Raw genomic sequence first — 16,611 nt, forward strand, 5'->3', positions numbered from 1 at the left:
GACTGTCATCTGTCTATAGCAGCAGTAAACTGTTACCAGAACAGTGGTCTAGAGGGATGTCATCTGTCTATAGCAGCAGTAAACTGTTACCAGAACAGTGGTCTAGAGGGCTGTCATCTGTCTATAGCAGCAGTAAACTGTTACCAGAACAGTGGTCTAGAGGGCTGTCATCTGTCTATAGCAGCAGTAAACTGTTACCAGAACAGTGGTCTAGAGGGCTGTCATCTGTCTATAGCAGCAGTAAACTGTTACCAGAACAGTGGTCTAGAGGGCTGTCATCTGTCTATAGCAGCAGTAAACTGTTACCAGAACAGTGGTCTAGAGGGATGTCATCTGTCTATAGCAGCAGTAAACTGTTACCAGAACAGTGGTCTAGGGGACTGTCATCTGTCTATAGCAGCAGTAAACTGTTACCAGAACAGTGGTCTAGGGGACTGTCATCTGTCTATAGCAGCAGTAAACTGTTACCAGAACAGTGGTCTAGAGGGCTGTCATCTGTCTATAGCAGCAGTAAACTGTTACCAGAACAGTGGTCTAGAGGGATGTCATCTGTCTATAGCAGCAGTAAACTGTTACCAGAACAGAGGTCTCTGTAGGGGGCTGTCATCTGTCTATAGCAGCAGTAAACTGTTACCAGAACAGTGGTCTAGAGGGATGTCATCTGTCTATAGCAGCAGTAAACTGTTACCAGAACAGTGGTCTAGGGGGCTGTCATCTGTCTATAGCAGCAGTAAACTGTTACCAGAACAGTGGTCTAGAGGGATGTCATCTGTCTATAGCAGCAAAGCTAGAACTGGTTGTGGGTTTGCATGTCTTTGTGCTCTGACTATTTGCATTTGTTTGCCTGTCTATTATTATTATTGTGTGTGTGTGTGCGTGCGTGCGTGCGTGTGGCCCCGGCTTTTGTGGAGCGATGGGTAACGATTAGAGGTCGACCGATTATGATTTTTCAACACTGATACCGATTAATCGGCCGATTTTTAATGACAATTACAACAATACTGAATGAACACTTATTTTAACTTAATATAATACATCAATAAAATCAATTTAGCCTCAAGTAAATAATGAAACATGTTCAATTTGTTTTAAATAATGCAAAAACTAAGTGTTGGAGAAGAATGTGTTCCTGGTTCGAGCCCAGGTAGGAGCGAGGAGAGGGATGGAAGCTATACTGTTACACTGGCAATACTAAAGTATAAGAACATCCAATAGTCAAAGGTTAATGAAATACAAATGGTATAGAGAGAAATAGTCCTATAATTCCTATAATAACTACAACCTAAAACTTCTTACCTGGGAATATTGAAGACTCCTGTTAAAAGGAACCACCAGCTTTCATTTGTTCTCATGTTCTGAGCAAAGAACTGAAACGTTAGCTTTCTTACATGGCACATATTGCACTTTTACTTTCTTCTCCAACTGTGTTTTTGCATTATTTAAACCTAATTGAACATGTTTAATTATTTATTTGAGACTAAATTGATTTTATTGATGTATTATATTAAGTTAAAATTAAAGTGTTCATTCAGTATTGTTGTAATTGTCATTATTACAAATGAATTAATTCATAAAAATAAAAAAAACGCCCGATTAATCGGAATCGGCTTTTTTGGTCCTCCAATAATCGGTATCGGCATTGAAAAATCATAATCGGTCGACCTCTAATATATATATATATTATATATTATATATGTATATAGTGTACCAGATGTGTTTAAGGACTATCTATCCAGATGTAATGTATATCAAATAAATATACACAGAGTGTACAAAACATTAAGAACACCTGCTCTTTCCACAACACAGTCTGATCAGGTGAATCCAGGTGAAGGCTATGATCCCTTATTGATGTCACCTGTTTGATCCACTTCAATCAGTGTAGATGAAGGGGAGGAGACGGGTTAAAGAAGGATGTTTAAGCCTTCAGACAATTGTGTCATAGATTGTGTATGTGAGCCATTTAGAGGGTGAACGTGCAGGACAAAATATTGAAGTGCCGTTGAACGGGGGTATGGTAGTAGATACCAGGCGCAACGGTTTGTGTCAGGAACTGCAACGCTGCTGGGTTTTTCACACTCAACAGTTTCCCGTGTATGAAGAATGGTCCACCAACCAGAGAGAGAGGGAGAATGATTGGGCAGGTCCTTTGAAGGGAATCTTCCGGTTCTCTCTCTGATCTAATTTCCCTCTAGCTAAATAAACAGAAACACATTCAAATTAAATGCAAGTCATCTCCTCTCCTCCTCTTCTCCCCCCTCCTCTCCTCCTCCCCACTCATCTACCCCTCTCCTCCACCCTCCTCTCCTCCCCCCCTCCTCTCCTCCTCCCCCCATCCTCCTCCCCCCTTCTCTCCTCCTCCCCACTCATCTACCCCTCTCCTTTCCTCCTCCCCCCTCTCCTCCTCCCCCCTTCTCTCCTCCTCCCCACTCATCTACCCCTCTCCTCCACCCTCCTCTCCTCCTCCCCACTCATCTACCCCTCTCCTCCCCCCTCCTCTCGTCCCCCCTCCTCTCCTCTCCTCCCCCTCCTCTCCTCCTCCCCACTCATCTACCCCTCTCCTCCCCCCTCCTCTCCTCCTCCCCACTCCTCCCCCCCCTCTCCCCTCCTCTTCAACTCACACCTGAAGAGAGCCAATGATTAAAGAGAATGTAAACCAGCTAACACACACTGCCAGCTGACTCACCTGTTTACGTAAACCAATGACTGTCTGCTGGCAGCAAAAGAGAATGCATAGTCCCTGCTGCTAGATGGGCCAGGCTGAGTCCCTGCTGCTAGATGGGCCAGGCTGAGTTCCTGCTGCTAGATGGGCCAGGCTGAGTTCCTGCTGCTAGATGGGCCAGGCTGAGTTCCTGCTGCTAGATGGGCCAGGCTGAGTTCCTGCTGCTAGATGGGCCAGGCTGAGTTCCTGCTGCTAGATGGGCCAGGCTGAGTTCCTGCTGCTAGATGGGCCAGGCTGAGTTCCTGCTGCTAGATGGGCCAGGCTGAGTTTCTGCTGCTAGATGGGCCAGGCTGAGTTCCTGCTGCTAGATGGGCCAGGCTGAGTTCCTGCTGCTAGATGGGCCAGGCTGAGTTCCTGCTGCTAGATGGGCCAGGCTGAGTTCCTGCTGCTAGATGGGCCAGGCTGAGTTCCTGCTGCTCGATGGGCCAGGCTGAGTTCCTGCTGCTAGATGGGCCAGGCTGAGTTCCTGCTGCTAGATGGGCCAGGCTGAGTTCCTGCTGCTAGATGGGCCAGGCTGAGTTCCTGCTGCTAGATGGGCCAGGCTGAGTCTCTGAGTGAAGACATGAGGACACATCCATTGCACTCGATAGTGTACACTAGTTTGGGGCCATAGCAGGAGATAGTGTACACTAGTTTGGGGCCATAGCAGGAGATAGTGCACACTAGTTTGGGGCCATAGCAGGAGATAGTGTACACTAGTTTGGGGCCATAGCAGGAGATAGTGTACACTAGTTTGGGGCCATAGCAGGAGATAGTGTACACTAGTTTGGGGCCATAGCAGGAGATAGTGTACACTAGTTTGGGGCCATAGCAGGAGATAGTGTACACTAGTTTGAGGACATGGCAGGAGATAGTGTACACTAGTTTGGGGCCATAGCAGGAGATAGTGTACACTAGTTTGGGGCCATAGCAGGAGATAGTGTACACTAGTTTGGGGCCATAGCAGGAGATAGTGTACACTAGTTTGAGGACATGGCAGGAGATAGTGTACACTAGTTTGGGGCCATGGCAGGAGATAGTGTACACTAGTTTGGGGCCATAGCAGGAGATAGTGTACACTAGTTTGGGGCCATGGCAGGAGATAGTGTACACTAGTTTGGGGCCATGGCAGGAGATAGTGTACACTAGTTTGGGGCCATAGCAGGAGATAGTGTACACTAGTTTGAGGACATGGCAGGAGATAGTGTACACTAGTTTGGGGCCATGGCAGGAGATAGTGTACTCTAGTTTGGGGCCATGGCAGGAGATAGTGTACACTAGTTTGGGGCCATGGCAGGAGATAGTGTACACTAGTTTGGGGCCATAGCAGGAGATAGTGTACACTAGTTTGAGGACATGGCAGGAGATAGTGTACACTAGTTTGGGGCCATAGCAGGAGATAGTGTACACTAGTTTGGGGCCATAGCAGGAGATAGTGTACACTAGTTTGAGGACATGGCAGGAGATAGTGTACACTAGTTTGGGGCCATGGCAGGAGATAGTGTACACTAGTTTGGGGCCATGGCAGGAGATAGTGTACACTAGTTTGGGGCGATGGCAGGAGATAGTGTAGTCTCCCTCCCTCCCCTTCCTTCCTCTCTCCCCCCTCCCTTTGTCCTGTCCTCTCATGATGCAGTGTAATAATTAAGCATTATGGCCTGTTATAGTTACAAATCCTAAATGTGTTTTGTGTGTGTGTGTTGTCCCCTCCCAGTAGAAGGAGTGATGCGAAGTAAACGACGGTGTGTGTTGGAGAAGAAACAGCCCTACAGTGGAGATGAGTGGTGCTCTGGCCCCAGCACTGAAGAGGAGGAGGACAAGCCACACCCTGCTACACACCGTGAGTAGACTACACCCCTCACGGGAGACTGGGAGTAGACTACACCCCTCACGGGACACTGGGAGTAGACTACACCCCTCACGGGACACTGGGAGTAGACTACACCCCTCACGGGACACTGGGAGTAGACTACACCCCTCACGGGACACTGGGAGTAGACTACACCCCTCACGGGACACTGGGAGTAGACTACACCCCTCACGGGACACTGGGAGTAGACTACACCCCTCACGGGACACTGGGAGTAGACTACACCCCTCACGGGACACTGTGAGTAGACTACACCCCTCACGGGACACTGGGAGTAGACTACACCCCTCACGGGACACTGGGAGTAGACTACACCCCTCACGGGACACTGGGAGTAGACTACACCCCTCACGGGACACTGTGAGTAGACTACACCCCTCACGGGACACTGTGAGTAGACTACACCCCTCACGGGACACTGTGAGTAGACTACACCCCTCACGGGAGACTGTGAGTAGACTACACCCCTCACGGGACACTGGGAGTAGACTACACCCCTCACGGGACACTGGGAGTAGACTACACCCCTCACGGGACACTGGGAGTAGACTACACCCCTCACGGGACACTGTGAGTAGACTACACCCCTCACGGGAGACTGTGAGTAGACTACACCCCTCACGGGACACTGTGAGTAGACTACACCCCTCACGGGAGACTGTGAGTAGACTACACCCCTCACGGGACACAGACTACACCCCTCATGGAACACTATGAGCTGTCCATAAACACCCACCCTAGGCCCTACTGATACCACCCTAGGCCCTACTGATACCACTCTAGGCCCTACTGATACCACCCTAGGCCCTACTGATACCACCCTAGGCCCTATTGAAACCCCCCTAGGCCCTACTGATACCATCCTAGGTCCAACCCCTACTACCCCCCCCCCCCCCCCCTAGGCCCAACCCCTACTAACCCCCCCCCCCCCCCCACTAGGCCCAACCCCTACTGAGACCCCCTAGGCCCAACCCCTACTGAGACCCCCCTAGGCCCAACCCCTACTGAGACCCCCCTAGGCCCAACCCCTACTAACCCCCCCTAGGCACAACCCCTACTAACCCCCCCTAGGCCCAACCCTACTAACCCCCCCCTAGGCCCAACCCCTACTGAGACCCCCCTAGGCCCAACCCCTACTGAGACCCCCCTAGGCCCAACCCCTACTAAACCCCTCCCTAGGCCCAACCCCTACTGAGACCCCCCCCTAGGCCCAACCCCTACTGAGACCCCCCCCCTAGGCACAACCCCTACTAAACCCCCCCTAGGCCCAACCCCTACTGAGACCCCCCTAGGCACAACCCCTACTAAACCCCCCCTAGGCCCAACCCCTACTGAGACCCCCCTAGGCCCAACCCCTACTAAACCCCCCCCTAGGCCCAACCCCTACTGAGACCCCCCCCCCTAGGCCCAACCCCTACTGAGACCCCCCCCTAGGCCCAACCCCTACTGAAGCCCAAAATCTACAGTTTTCCTACCGTACCAATGGCAAATATCATGACAGGCAAAGTCTCACCATAGTGTTGTAGCTTGTCATGGGTTTTGGCGCCATCTAGTGTTTGACCAACAGAATGAACTCACTGATCTGCTCTGTGTGGGGAGAGGTTGAAGACAAGGCCTCTCCTTTATAATAGAGACAGTTTGTCAAAGGCGTCTTAAGACTATGTTTAACGTTAGGACCTTCGTAGGAACATTGTTAAATCGCCGAGCTGTTTCCCAAAACCATTAATGAAGTTACTCATTATTAAACGACTGCCCCAGACCACCTGTAGAGAAGCTAAGTATCTCTGTTAGTGAGGGAGATATGAGTCTCCAGCTTCAGTGATTGGGCTGGGCTGGTACAGGACAGGGAGAGAAACTGGGCTGATACAGGACAGGGAGAGAGACTGGGCTGGTACAGGACAGGGAGAGAGACTGGGCTGATACAGGACAGGGTGAGAGACTGGGCTGGTACAGGACAGGGAGAGAGACTGGGCTGATACAGGACAGGGAGAGAGACTGGGCTGATACAGGGAGAGAGACTGGGCTGATACAGGACAGGGAGAGAGACTGGGCTGATACAGGGAGAGAGACTGGGCTGGTACAGGACAGGGAGAGAGACTGGGCTGGTACAGGACAGGGAGAGAGACTGGGCTGATACAGGACAGGGAGAGAGACTGGGCTGCTACAGGGAGAGAGACTGGGCTGGTACAGGACAGGGAGAGAGACTGGGCTGATACAGGACAGGGAGAGAGACTGGGCTGCTACAGGACAGGGAGAGAGACTGGGCTGATACAGGACAGGGAGAGAGACTGGGCTGACACAGGACAGGGAGAGAGACTGGGCTGGTACAGGACAGGGAGAGAGACTGGGCTGATACAGGACAGGGAGAGAGACTGGGCTGATACAGGACAGGGAGAGAGACTGGGATGATACAGGGAGAGAGACTGGGCTGATACAGGACAGGGAGAGAGACTGGGCTGATACAGGGAGAGAGACTGGGCTGATACAGGACAGGGAGAGAGACTGGGCTGATACAGGGACAGGGAGAGAGACTGGGCTGATACAGGACAGGGAGAGAGACTGGGCTGGTACAGGACAGGGAGAGAGACTGGGCTGATACAGGACAGGGAGAGAGACTGGGCTGGTACAGGACAGGGAGAGAGACTGGGCTGATACAGGGAGAGAGGCTGGGCTGATACAGGACAGGGAGAGAGACTGGGCTGGTACAGGACAGGGAGAGAGACTGGGCTGGTACAGGACAGGGAGAGAGACTGGGCTGCTACAGGACAGGGAGAGAGACTGGGCTGATACAGGGAGAGAGGCTGGGCTGATACAGGACAGGGAGAGAGACTGGGCTGGTACAGGACAGGGAGAGAGACTGGCCTGGTACAGGACAGGGAGAGAGACTGGGCTGACACAGGACAGGGAGAGAGACTGGGCTGATACAGGACAGGGAGAGAGACTGGGCTGGTACAGGACAGAGAGAGAGACTGGGCTGATACAGGACAGGGAGAGAGACTGGGCTGATACAGGGAGAGAGACTGGGCTGATACAGGACAGGGAGAGAGACTGGGCTGGTACAGGACAGGGAGAGAGACTGGGCTGGTACAGGACAGGGAGAGAGACTGGGCTGGTACAGGACAGGGAGAGAGACTGGGCTGGTACAGGACAGGGAGAGAGACTGGGCTGACACAGGACAGGGAGAGAGACTGGGCTGATACAGGACAGGGAGAGAGACTGGGCTGGTACAGGACAGGGAGAGAGACTGGGCTGATACAGGACAGGGAGAGAGACTGGGCTGATACAGGGAGAGAGACTGGGCTGATACAGGACAGGGAGAGAGACTGGGCTGGTACAGGACAGGGAGAGAGACTGGGCTGATACAGGACAGGGAAAGAGACTGGGCTGATACAGGACAGGGAGAGAGACTGGGCTGGTACAGGACAGGGAGAAAGACTGGGCTGATACAGGGAGAGAGACTGGGCTGGTACAGGGACAGGGAGAGAGACTGGGCTGATACAGGGAGAGAGACTGGGCTGGTACAGGACAGGGAGAGAGACTGGGCTGGTACAGGACAGGGAGAGAGAATGGGCTGATACAGGGAGAGAGACTGGGCTGGTACAGGGACAGGGAGAGAGACTGGGCTGGTACAGGACAGGGATAGAGACTGGGCTGGTACAGGACAGGGAGAGAGACTGGGCTGATACAGGGAGAGAGACTGGGCTGGTACAGGACAGGGAGAGAGACTGGGCTGGTACAGGACAGGGAGAGAGACTGGGCTGCTACAGGACAGGGAGAGTGACTGGGCTGACACAGGACAGGGAGAGAGACTGGGCTGATACAGGACAGGGAGAGAGACTGGGCTGATACAGGACAGGGAGAGAGACTGGGCTGATACAGGACAGGGAGAGAGACTGGGCTGATACAGGACAGGGAGAGAGACTGGGCTGGTACAGGGAGAGAGACTGGGCTGGTACAGGACAGGGAGAGAGACTGGGCTGATACAGGACAGGGAGAGAGACTGGGCTGGTACAGGACAGGGAGAGAGACTGGGCTGGTACAGGACAGGGAGAGAGACTGGGCTGATACAGGACAGGGAGAGAGACTGGGCTGATACAGGGAGAGAGACTGGGCTGATACAGGACAGGGAGAGAGACTGGGCTGGTACAGGACAGGGAGAGAGTCTGGGCTGATACAGGACAGGGAGAGAGACTGGGCTGGTACAGGACAGGGAGAAAGACTGGGCTGATACAGGGAGAGAGACTGGGCTGGTACAGGACAGGGAGAGAGACTGGGCTGATACAGGACAGGGAGAGAGACTGGGCTGATACAGGGAGAGAGACTGGGCTGGTACAGGACAGGGAGAGAGACTGGGCTGATACAGGGAGAGAGGCTGGGCTGATACAGGACAGGGAGAGAGACTGGGCTGATACAGGACAGGGAGAGAGACTGGGCTGACACAGGACAGGGAGAGAGACTGGGCTGGTACAGGACAGGGAGAGAGACTGGGCTGATACAGGACAGGGAGAGAGACTGGGATGATACAGGGAGAGAGACTGGGCTGATACAGGACAGGGAGAGAGACTGGGCTGATACAGGGAGAGAGACTGGGCTGATACAGGACAGGGAGAGAGACTGGGCTGATACAGGGACAGGGAGAGAGACTGGGCTGATACAGGACAGGGAGAGAGACTGGGCTGGTACAGGACAGGGAGAGAGACTGGGCTGATACAGGACAGGGAGAGAGACTGGGCTGGTACAGGACAGGGAGAGAGACTGGGCTGATACAGGACAGGGAGAGAGACTGGGCTGATACAGGGAGAGAGACTGGGCTGGTACAGGACAGGGAGAGAGACTGGGCTGATACAGGGAGAGAGGCTGGGCTGATACAGGACAGGGAGAGAGACTGGGCTGGTACAGGACAGGGAGAGAGACTGGGCTGGTACAGGACAGGGAGAGAGACTGGGCTGCTACAGGACAGGGAGAGAGACTGGGCTGATACAGGGAGAGAGGCTGGGCTGATACAGGACAGGGAGAGAGACTGGGCTGGTACAGGACAGGGAGAGAGACTGGGCTGGTACAGGACAGGGAGAGAGACTGGGCTGACACAGGACAGGGAGAGAGACTGGGCTGATACAGGACAGGGAGAGAGACTGGGCTGGTACAGGACAGGGAGAGAGACTGGGCTGATACAGGACAGGGAGAGAGACTGGGCTGATACAGGGAGAGAGACTGGGCTGATACAGGACAGGGAGAGAGACTGGGCTGGTACAGGACAGGGAGAGAGACTGGGCTGGTACAGGACAGGGAGAGAGACTGGGCTGGTACAGGACAGGGAGAGAGACTGGGCTGACACAGGACAGGGAGAGAGACTGGGCTGATACAGGACAGGGAGAGAGACTGGGCTGGTACAGGACAGGGAGAGAGACTGGGCTGACACAGGACAGGGAGAGAGACTGGGCTGATACAGGACAGGGAGAGAGACTGGGCTGGTACAGGACAGGGAGAGAGACTGGGCTGATACAGGACAGGGAGAGAGACTGGGCTGATACAGGGAGAGAGACTGGGCTGATACAGGACAGGGAGAGAGACTGGGCTGGTACAGGACAGGGAGAGAGACTGGGCTGGTACAGGACAGGGAGAGAGACTGGGCTGGTACAGGACAGGGAGAGAGACTGGGCTGGTACAGGACAGGGAGAGAGACTGGGCTGACACAGGACAGGGAGAGAGACTGGGCTGATACAGGACAGGGAGAGAGACTGGGCTGGTACAGGACAGGGAGAGAGACTGGGCTGATACAGGACAGGGAGAGAGACTGGGCTGATACAGGGAGAGAGACTGGGCTGATACCGGACAGGGAGAGAGACTGGGCTGGTACAGGACAGGGAGAGAGACTGGGCTGATACAGGACAGGGAGAGAGACTGGGCTGATACAGGACAGGGAGAGAGACTGGGCTGGTACAGGACAGGGAGAAAGACTGGGCTGATACAGGGAGAGAGACTGGGCTGGGACAGGGACAGGGAGAGAGACTGGGCTGATACAGGGAGAGAGACTGGGCTGGTACAGGACAGGGAGAGAGACTGGGCTGATACAGGGAGAGAGACTGGGCTGGTACAGGGACAGGGAGAGAGACTGGGCTGGTACAGGACAGGGAGAGAGACTGGGCTGATACAGGGAGAGAGACTGGGCTGGTACAGGGACAGGGAGAGAGACTGGGCTGGTACAGGACAGGGAGAGAGACTGGGCTGATACAGGGAGAGAGACTGGGCTGGTACAGGACAGGGAGAGAGACTGGGCTGGTACAGGACAGGGAGAGAGACTGGGCTGCTACAGGACAGGGAGAGTGACTGGGCTGACACAGGACAGGGAGAGAGACTGGGCTGATACAGGACAGGGAGAGAGACTGGGCTGATACAGGACAGGGAGAGAGACTGGGCTGATACAGGACAGGGAGAGAGACTGGGCTGATACAGGACAGGGAGAGAGACTGGGCTGATACAGGACAGGGAGAGAGACTGGGCTGATACAGGACAGGGAGAGAGACTGGGCTGGTACAGGGAGAGAGACTGGGCTGGTACAGGGAGAGAGACTGGGCTGGTACAGGACAGGGAGAGAGACTGGGCTGATACAGGACAGGGAGAGAGACTGGGCTGATACAGGGAGAGAGACTGGGCTGATACAGGACAGGGAGAGAGACTGGGCTGGTACAGGACAGGGAGAGAGACTGGGCTGATACAGGACAGGGAGAGAGACTGGGCTGGTACAGGACAAGGAGAAAGACTGGGCTGATACAGGGAGAGAGACTGGGCTGGTACAGGACAGGGAGAGAGACTGGGCTGATACAGGACAGGGAGAGAGACTGGGCTGATACAGGGAGAGAGACTGGGCTGGTACAGGACAGGGAGAGAGACTGGGCTGATACAGGGAGAGAGGCTGGGCTGATACAGGACAGGGAGAGAGACTGGGCTGGTACAGGACAGGGAGAGAGACTGGGCTGATACAGGACAGGGAGAGAGACTGGGCTGGTACAGGACAGGGAGAGAGACTGGGCTGATACAGGACAGGGAGAGAGACTGGGCTGATACAGGACAGGGAGAGAGACTGGGCTGATACAGGGAGAGAGACTGGGCTGATACAGGACAGGGAGAGAGACTGGGCTGATACAGGGAGAGAGACTGGGCTGGTACAGGACAGGGAGAGAGACTGGGCTGGTACAGGACAGGGAGAGAGACTGGGCTGATACAGGACAGGGAGAGAGACTGGGCTGCTACAGGGAGAGAGACTGGGCTGATACAGGACAGGGAGAGAGACTGGGCTGCTACAGGACAGGGAGAGAGACTGGGCTGATACAGGACAGGGAGAGAGACTGGGCTGACACAGGACAGGGAGAGAGACTGGGCTGGTACAGGACAGGGAGAGAGACTGGGCTGATACAGGACAGGGAGAGAGACTGGGCTGATACAGGACAGGGAGAGAGACTGGGATGATACAGGGAGAGAGACTGGGCTGATACAGGACAGGGAGAGAGACTGGGCTGATACAGGGAGAGAGACTGGGCTGATACAGGACAGGGAGAGAGACTGGGCTGGTACAGGACAGGGAGAGAGACTGGGCTGATACAGGACAGGGAGAGAGACTGGGCTGATACAGGGAGAGAGACTGGGCTGATACAGGACAGGGAGAGAGACTGGGCTGATACAGGGAGAGAGACTGGGCTGATACAGGACAGGGAGAGAGACTGGGCTGGTACAGGACAGGGAGAGAGACTGGGCTGATACAGGACAGGGAGAGAGACTGGGCTGCTACAGGGAGAGAGACTGGGCTGATACAGGACAGGGAGAGAGACTGGGCTGCTACAGGACAGGGAGAGAGACTGGGCTGATACAGGACAGGGAGAGAGACTGGGCTGACACAGGACAGGGAGAGAGACTGGGCTGATACAGGACAGGGAGAGAGACTGGGCTGATACAGGACAGGGAGAGAGACTGGGCTGATACAGGACAGGGAGAGAGACTGGGATGATACAGGGAGAGAGACTGGGCTGATACAGGACAGGGAGAGAGACTGGGCTGCTACAGGGAGAGAGACTGGGCTGATACAGGACAGGGAGAGAGACTGGGCTGATACAGGGACAGGGAGAGAGACTGGGCTGATACAGGACAGGGAGAGAGACTGGGCTGGTACAGGACAGGGAGAGAGACTGGGCTGATACAGGACAGGGAGAGAGACTGGGCTGGTACAGGACAGGGAGAGAGACTGGGCTGATACAGGACAGGGAGAGAGACTGGGCTGATACAGGGAGAGAGACTGGGCTGGTACAGGACAGGGAGAGAGACTGGGCTGATACAGGGAGAGAGGCTGGGCTGATACAGGACAGGGAGAGAGACTGGGCTGGTACAGGACAGGGAGAGAGACTGGGCTGGTACAGGACAGGGAGAGAGACTGGGCTGCTACAGGACAGGGAGAGAGACTGGGCTGATACAGGGAGAGAGGCTGGGCTGATACAGGACAGGGAGAGAGACTGGGCTGGTACAGGACAGGGAGAGAGACTGGGCTGGTACAGGACAGGGAGAGAGACTGGGCTGACACAGGACAGGGAGAGAGACTGGGCTGATACAGGACAGGGAGAGAGACTGGGCTGGTACAGGACAGGGAGAGAGACTGGGCTGATACAGGACAGGGAGAGAGACTGGGCTGATACAGGGAGAGAGACTGGGCTGATACAGGACAGGGAGAGAGACTGGGCTGGTACAGGACAGGGAGAGAGACTGGGCTGGTACAGGACAGGGAGAGAGACTGGGCTGGTACAGGACAGGGAAAGAGACTGGGCTGGTACAGGACAGGGAGAGAGACTGGGCTGACACAGGACAGGGAGAGAGACTGGGCTGATACAGGACAGGGAGAGAGACTGGGCTGGTACAGGACAGGGAGAGAGACTGGGCTGATACAGGACAGGGAGAGAGACTGGGCTGATACAGGGAGAGAGACTGGGCTGATACAGGACAGGGAGAGAGACTGGGCTGGTACAGGACAGGGAGAGAGACTGGGCTGATACAGGACAGGGAGAGAGACTGGGCTGATACAGGACAGGGAGAGAGACTGGGCTGGTACAGGACAGGGAGAAAGACTGGGCTGATACAGGGAGAGAGACTGGGCTGGTACAGGGACAGGGAGAGAGACTGGGCTGATACAGGGAGAGAGACTGGGCTGGTACAGGACAGGGAGAGAGACTGGGCTGATACAGGGAGAGAGACTGGGCTGGTACAGGGACAGGGAGAGAGACTGGGCTGGTACAGGACAGGGAGAGAGACTGGGCTGATACAGGGAGAGAGACTGGGCTGGTACAGGGACAGGGAGAGAGACTGGGCTGGTACAGGACAGGGAGAGAGACTGGGCTGGTACAGGACAGGGAGAGAGACTGGGCTGATACAGGGAGAGAGACTGGGCTGGTACAGGACAGGGAGAGAGACTGGGCTGGTACAGGACAGGGAGAGAGACTGGGCTGCTACAGGACAGGGAGAGTGACTGGGCTGACACAGGACAGGGAGAGAGACTGGGCTGATACAGGACAGGGAGAGAGACTGGGCTGATACAGGACAGGGAGAGAGACTGGGCTGATACAGGACAGGGAGAGAGACTGGGCTGATACAGGACAGGGAGAGAGACTGGGCTGGTACAGGGAGAGAGACTGGGCTGGTACAGGACAGGGAGAGAGACTGGGCTGATACAGGACAGGGATAGAGACTGGGCTGGTACAGGACAGGGAGAGAGACTGGGCTGGTACAGGACAGGGAGAGAGACTGGGCTGATACAGGACAGGGAGAGAGACTGGGCTGATACAGGGAGAGAGACTGGGCTGATACAGGACAGGGAGAGAGACTGGGCTGGTACAGGACAGGGAGAGAGTCTGGGCTGATACAGGACAGGGAGAGAGACTGGGCTGGTACAGGACAGGGAGAAAGACTGGGCTGATACAGGGAGAGAGACTGGGCTGGTACAGGACAGGGAGAGAGACTGGGCTGATACAGGACAGGGAGAGAGACTGGGCTGATACAGGGAGAGAGACTGGGCTGGTACAGGACAGGGAGAGAGACTGGGCTGATACAGGGAGAGAGGCTGGGCTGATACAGGACAGGGAGAGAGACTGGGCTGATACAGGACAGGGAGAGAGACTGGGCTGACACAGGACAGGGAGAGAGACTGGGCTGGTACAGGACAGGGAGAGAGACTGGGCTGATACAGGACAGGGAGAGAGACTGGGATGATACAGGGAGAGAGACTGGGCTGATACAGGACAGGGAGAGAGACTGGGCTGATACAGGGAGAGAGACTGGGCTGATACAGGACAGGGAGAGAGACTGGGCTGATACAGGGACAGGGAGAGAGACTGGGCTGATACAGGACAGGGAGAGAGACTGGGCTGGTACAGGACAGGGAGAGAGACTGGGCTGATACAGGACAGGGAGAGAGACTGGGCTGGTACAGGACAGGGAGAGAGACTGGGCTGATACAGGACAGGGAGAGAGACTGGGCTGATACAGGGAGAGAGACTGGGCTGGTACAGGACAGGGAGAGAGACTGGGCTGATACAGGGAGAGAGGCTGGGCTGATACAGGACAGGGAGAGAGACTGGGCTGGTACAGGACAGGGAGAGAGACTGGGCTGGTACAGGACAGGGAGAGAGACTGGGCTGCTACAGGACAGGGAGAGAGACTGGGCTGATACAGGGAGAGAGGCTGGGCTGATACAGGACAGGGAGAGAGACTGGGCTGGTACAGGACAGGGAGAGAGACTGGGCTGACACAGGACAGGGAGAGAGACTGGGCTGATACAGGGAGAGAGGCTGGGCTGATACAGGACAGGGAGAGAGACTGGGCTGGTACAGGACAGGGAGAGAGACTGGGCTGACACAGGACAGGGAGAGAGACTGGGCTGATACAGGACAGGGAGAGAGACTGGGCTGGTACAGGACAGGGAGAGAGACTGGGCTGATACAGGACAGGGAGAGAGACTGGGCTGATACAGGGAGAGAGACTGGGCTGATACAGGACAGGGAGAGAGACTGGGCTGGTACAGGACAGGGAGAGAGACTGGGCTGGTACAGGACAGGGAGAGAGACTGGGCTGACACAGGACAGGGAGAGAGACTGGGCTGATACAGGACAGGGAGAGAGACTGGGCTGGTACAGGACAGGGAGAGAGACTGGGCTGACACAGGACAGGGAGAGAGACTGGGCTGATACAGGACAGGGAGAGAGACTGGGCTGGTACAGGACAGGGAGAGAGACTGGGCTGATACAGGACAGGGAGAGAGACTGGGCTGATACAGGGAGAGAGACTGGGCTGATACAGGACAGGGAGAGAGACTGGGCTGGTACAGGACAGGGAGAGAGACTGGGCTGGTACAGGACAGGGAGAGAGACTGGGACAGGGAGAGAGACTGGGCTGGTACAGGACAGGGAGAGAGACTGGGCTGGTACAGGACAGGGAGAGAGACTGGGCTGGTACAGGACAGGGAGAGAGACTGGGCTGACACAGGACAGGGAGAGAGACTGGGCTGATACAGGACAGGGAGAGAGACTGGGCTGGTACAGGACAGGGAGAGAGACTGGGCTGATACAGGACAGGGAGAGAGACTGGGCTGATACAGGGAGAGAGACTGGGCTGATACAGGACAGGGAGAGAGACTGGGCTGGTACAGGACAGGGAGAGAGACTGGGCTGATACAGGACAGGGAGAGAGACTGGGCTGATACAGGACAGGGAGAGAGACTGGGCTGGTACAGGACAGGGAGAAAGACTGGGCTGATACAGGGAGAGAGACTGGGCTGGTACAGGGACAGGGAGAGAGACTGGGCTGATACAGGGAGAGAGACTGGGCTGGTACAGGACAGGGAGAGAGACTGGGCTGATACAGGGAGAGAGACTGGGCTGGTACAGGGACAGGGAGAGAGACTGGGCTGGTACAGGACAGGGAGAGAGACTGGGCTGATACAGGGAGAGAGACTGGGCTGGTACAGGGACAGGGAGAGAGACTGGGCTGGTACAGGACAGGGAGAGAG

At 55.5% G+C, this 16,611-nt stretch overlaps 1 protein-coding gene across 2 annotated transcripts in view; it reads left to right on the top strand.

The window, feature by feature from the left end:
• The window catches only part of bcl9l (bcl9 like), a 138,059-nt gene that overhangs the window by 69,573 nt on the left and 51,875 nt on the right, over positions 1–16,611 (top strand). Inside the window, exon 4 of one of the 2 annotated variants that reach the window (XM_071360301.1) lies at positions 4,416–4,541. In XM_071360301.1, coding sequence (XP_071216402.1) covers positions 4,416–4,541 — 126 coding nt within the window. The remainder of the gene's footprint in view (positions 1–4,415; positions 4,542–16,611) is intronic. The other variant, XM_071360303.1, reaches the window with a different exon arrangement.

Source organism: Salvelinus alpinus, chromosome 22 (genome assembly GCF_045679555.1).
Source record: "Salvelinus alpinus chromosome 22, SLU_Salpinus.1, whole genome shotgun sequence".
NCBI lineage: Eukaryota > Metazoa > Chordata > Actinopteri > Salmoniformes > Salmonidae > Salvelinus > Salvelinus alpinus.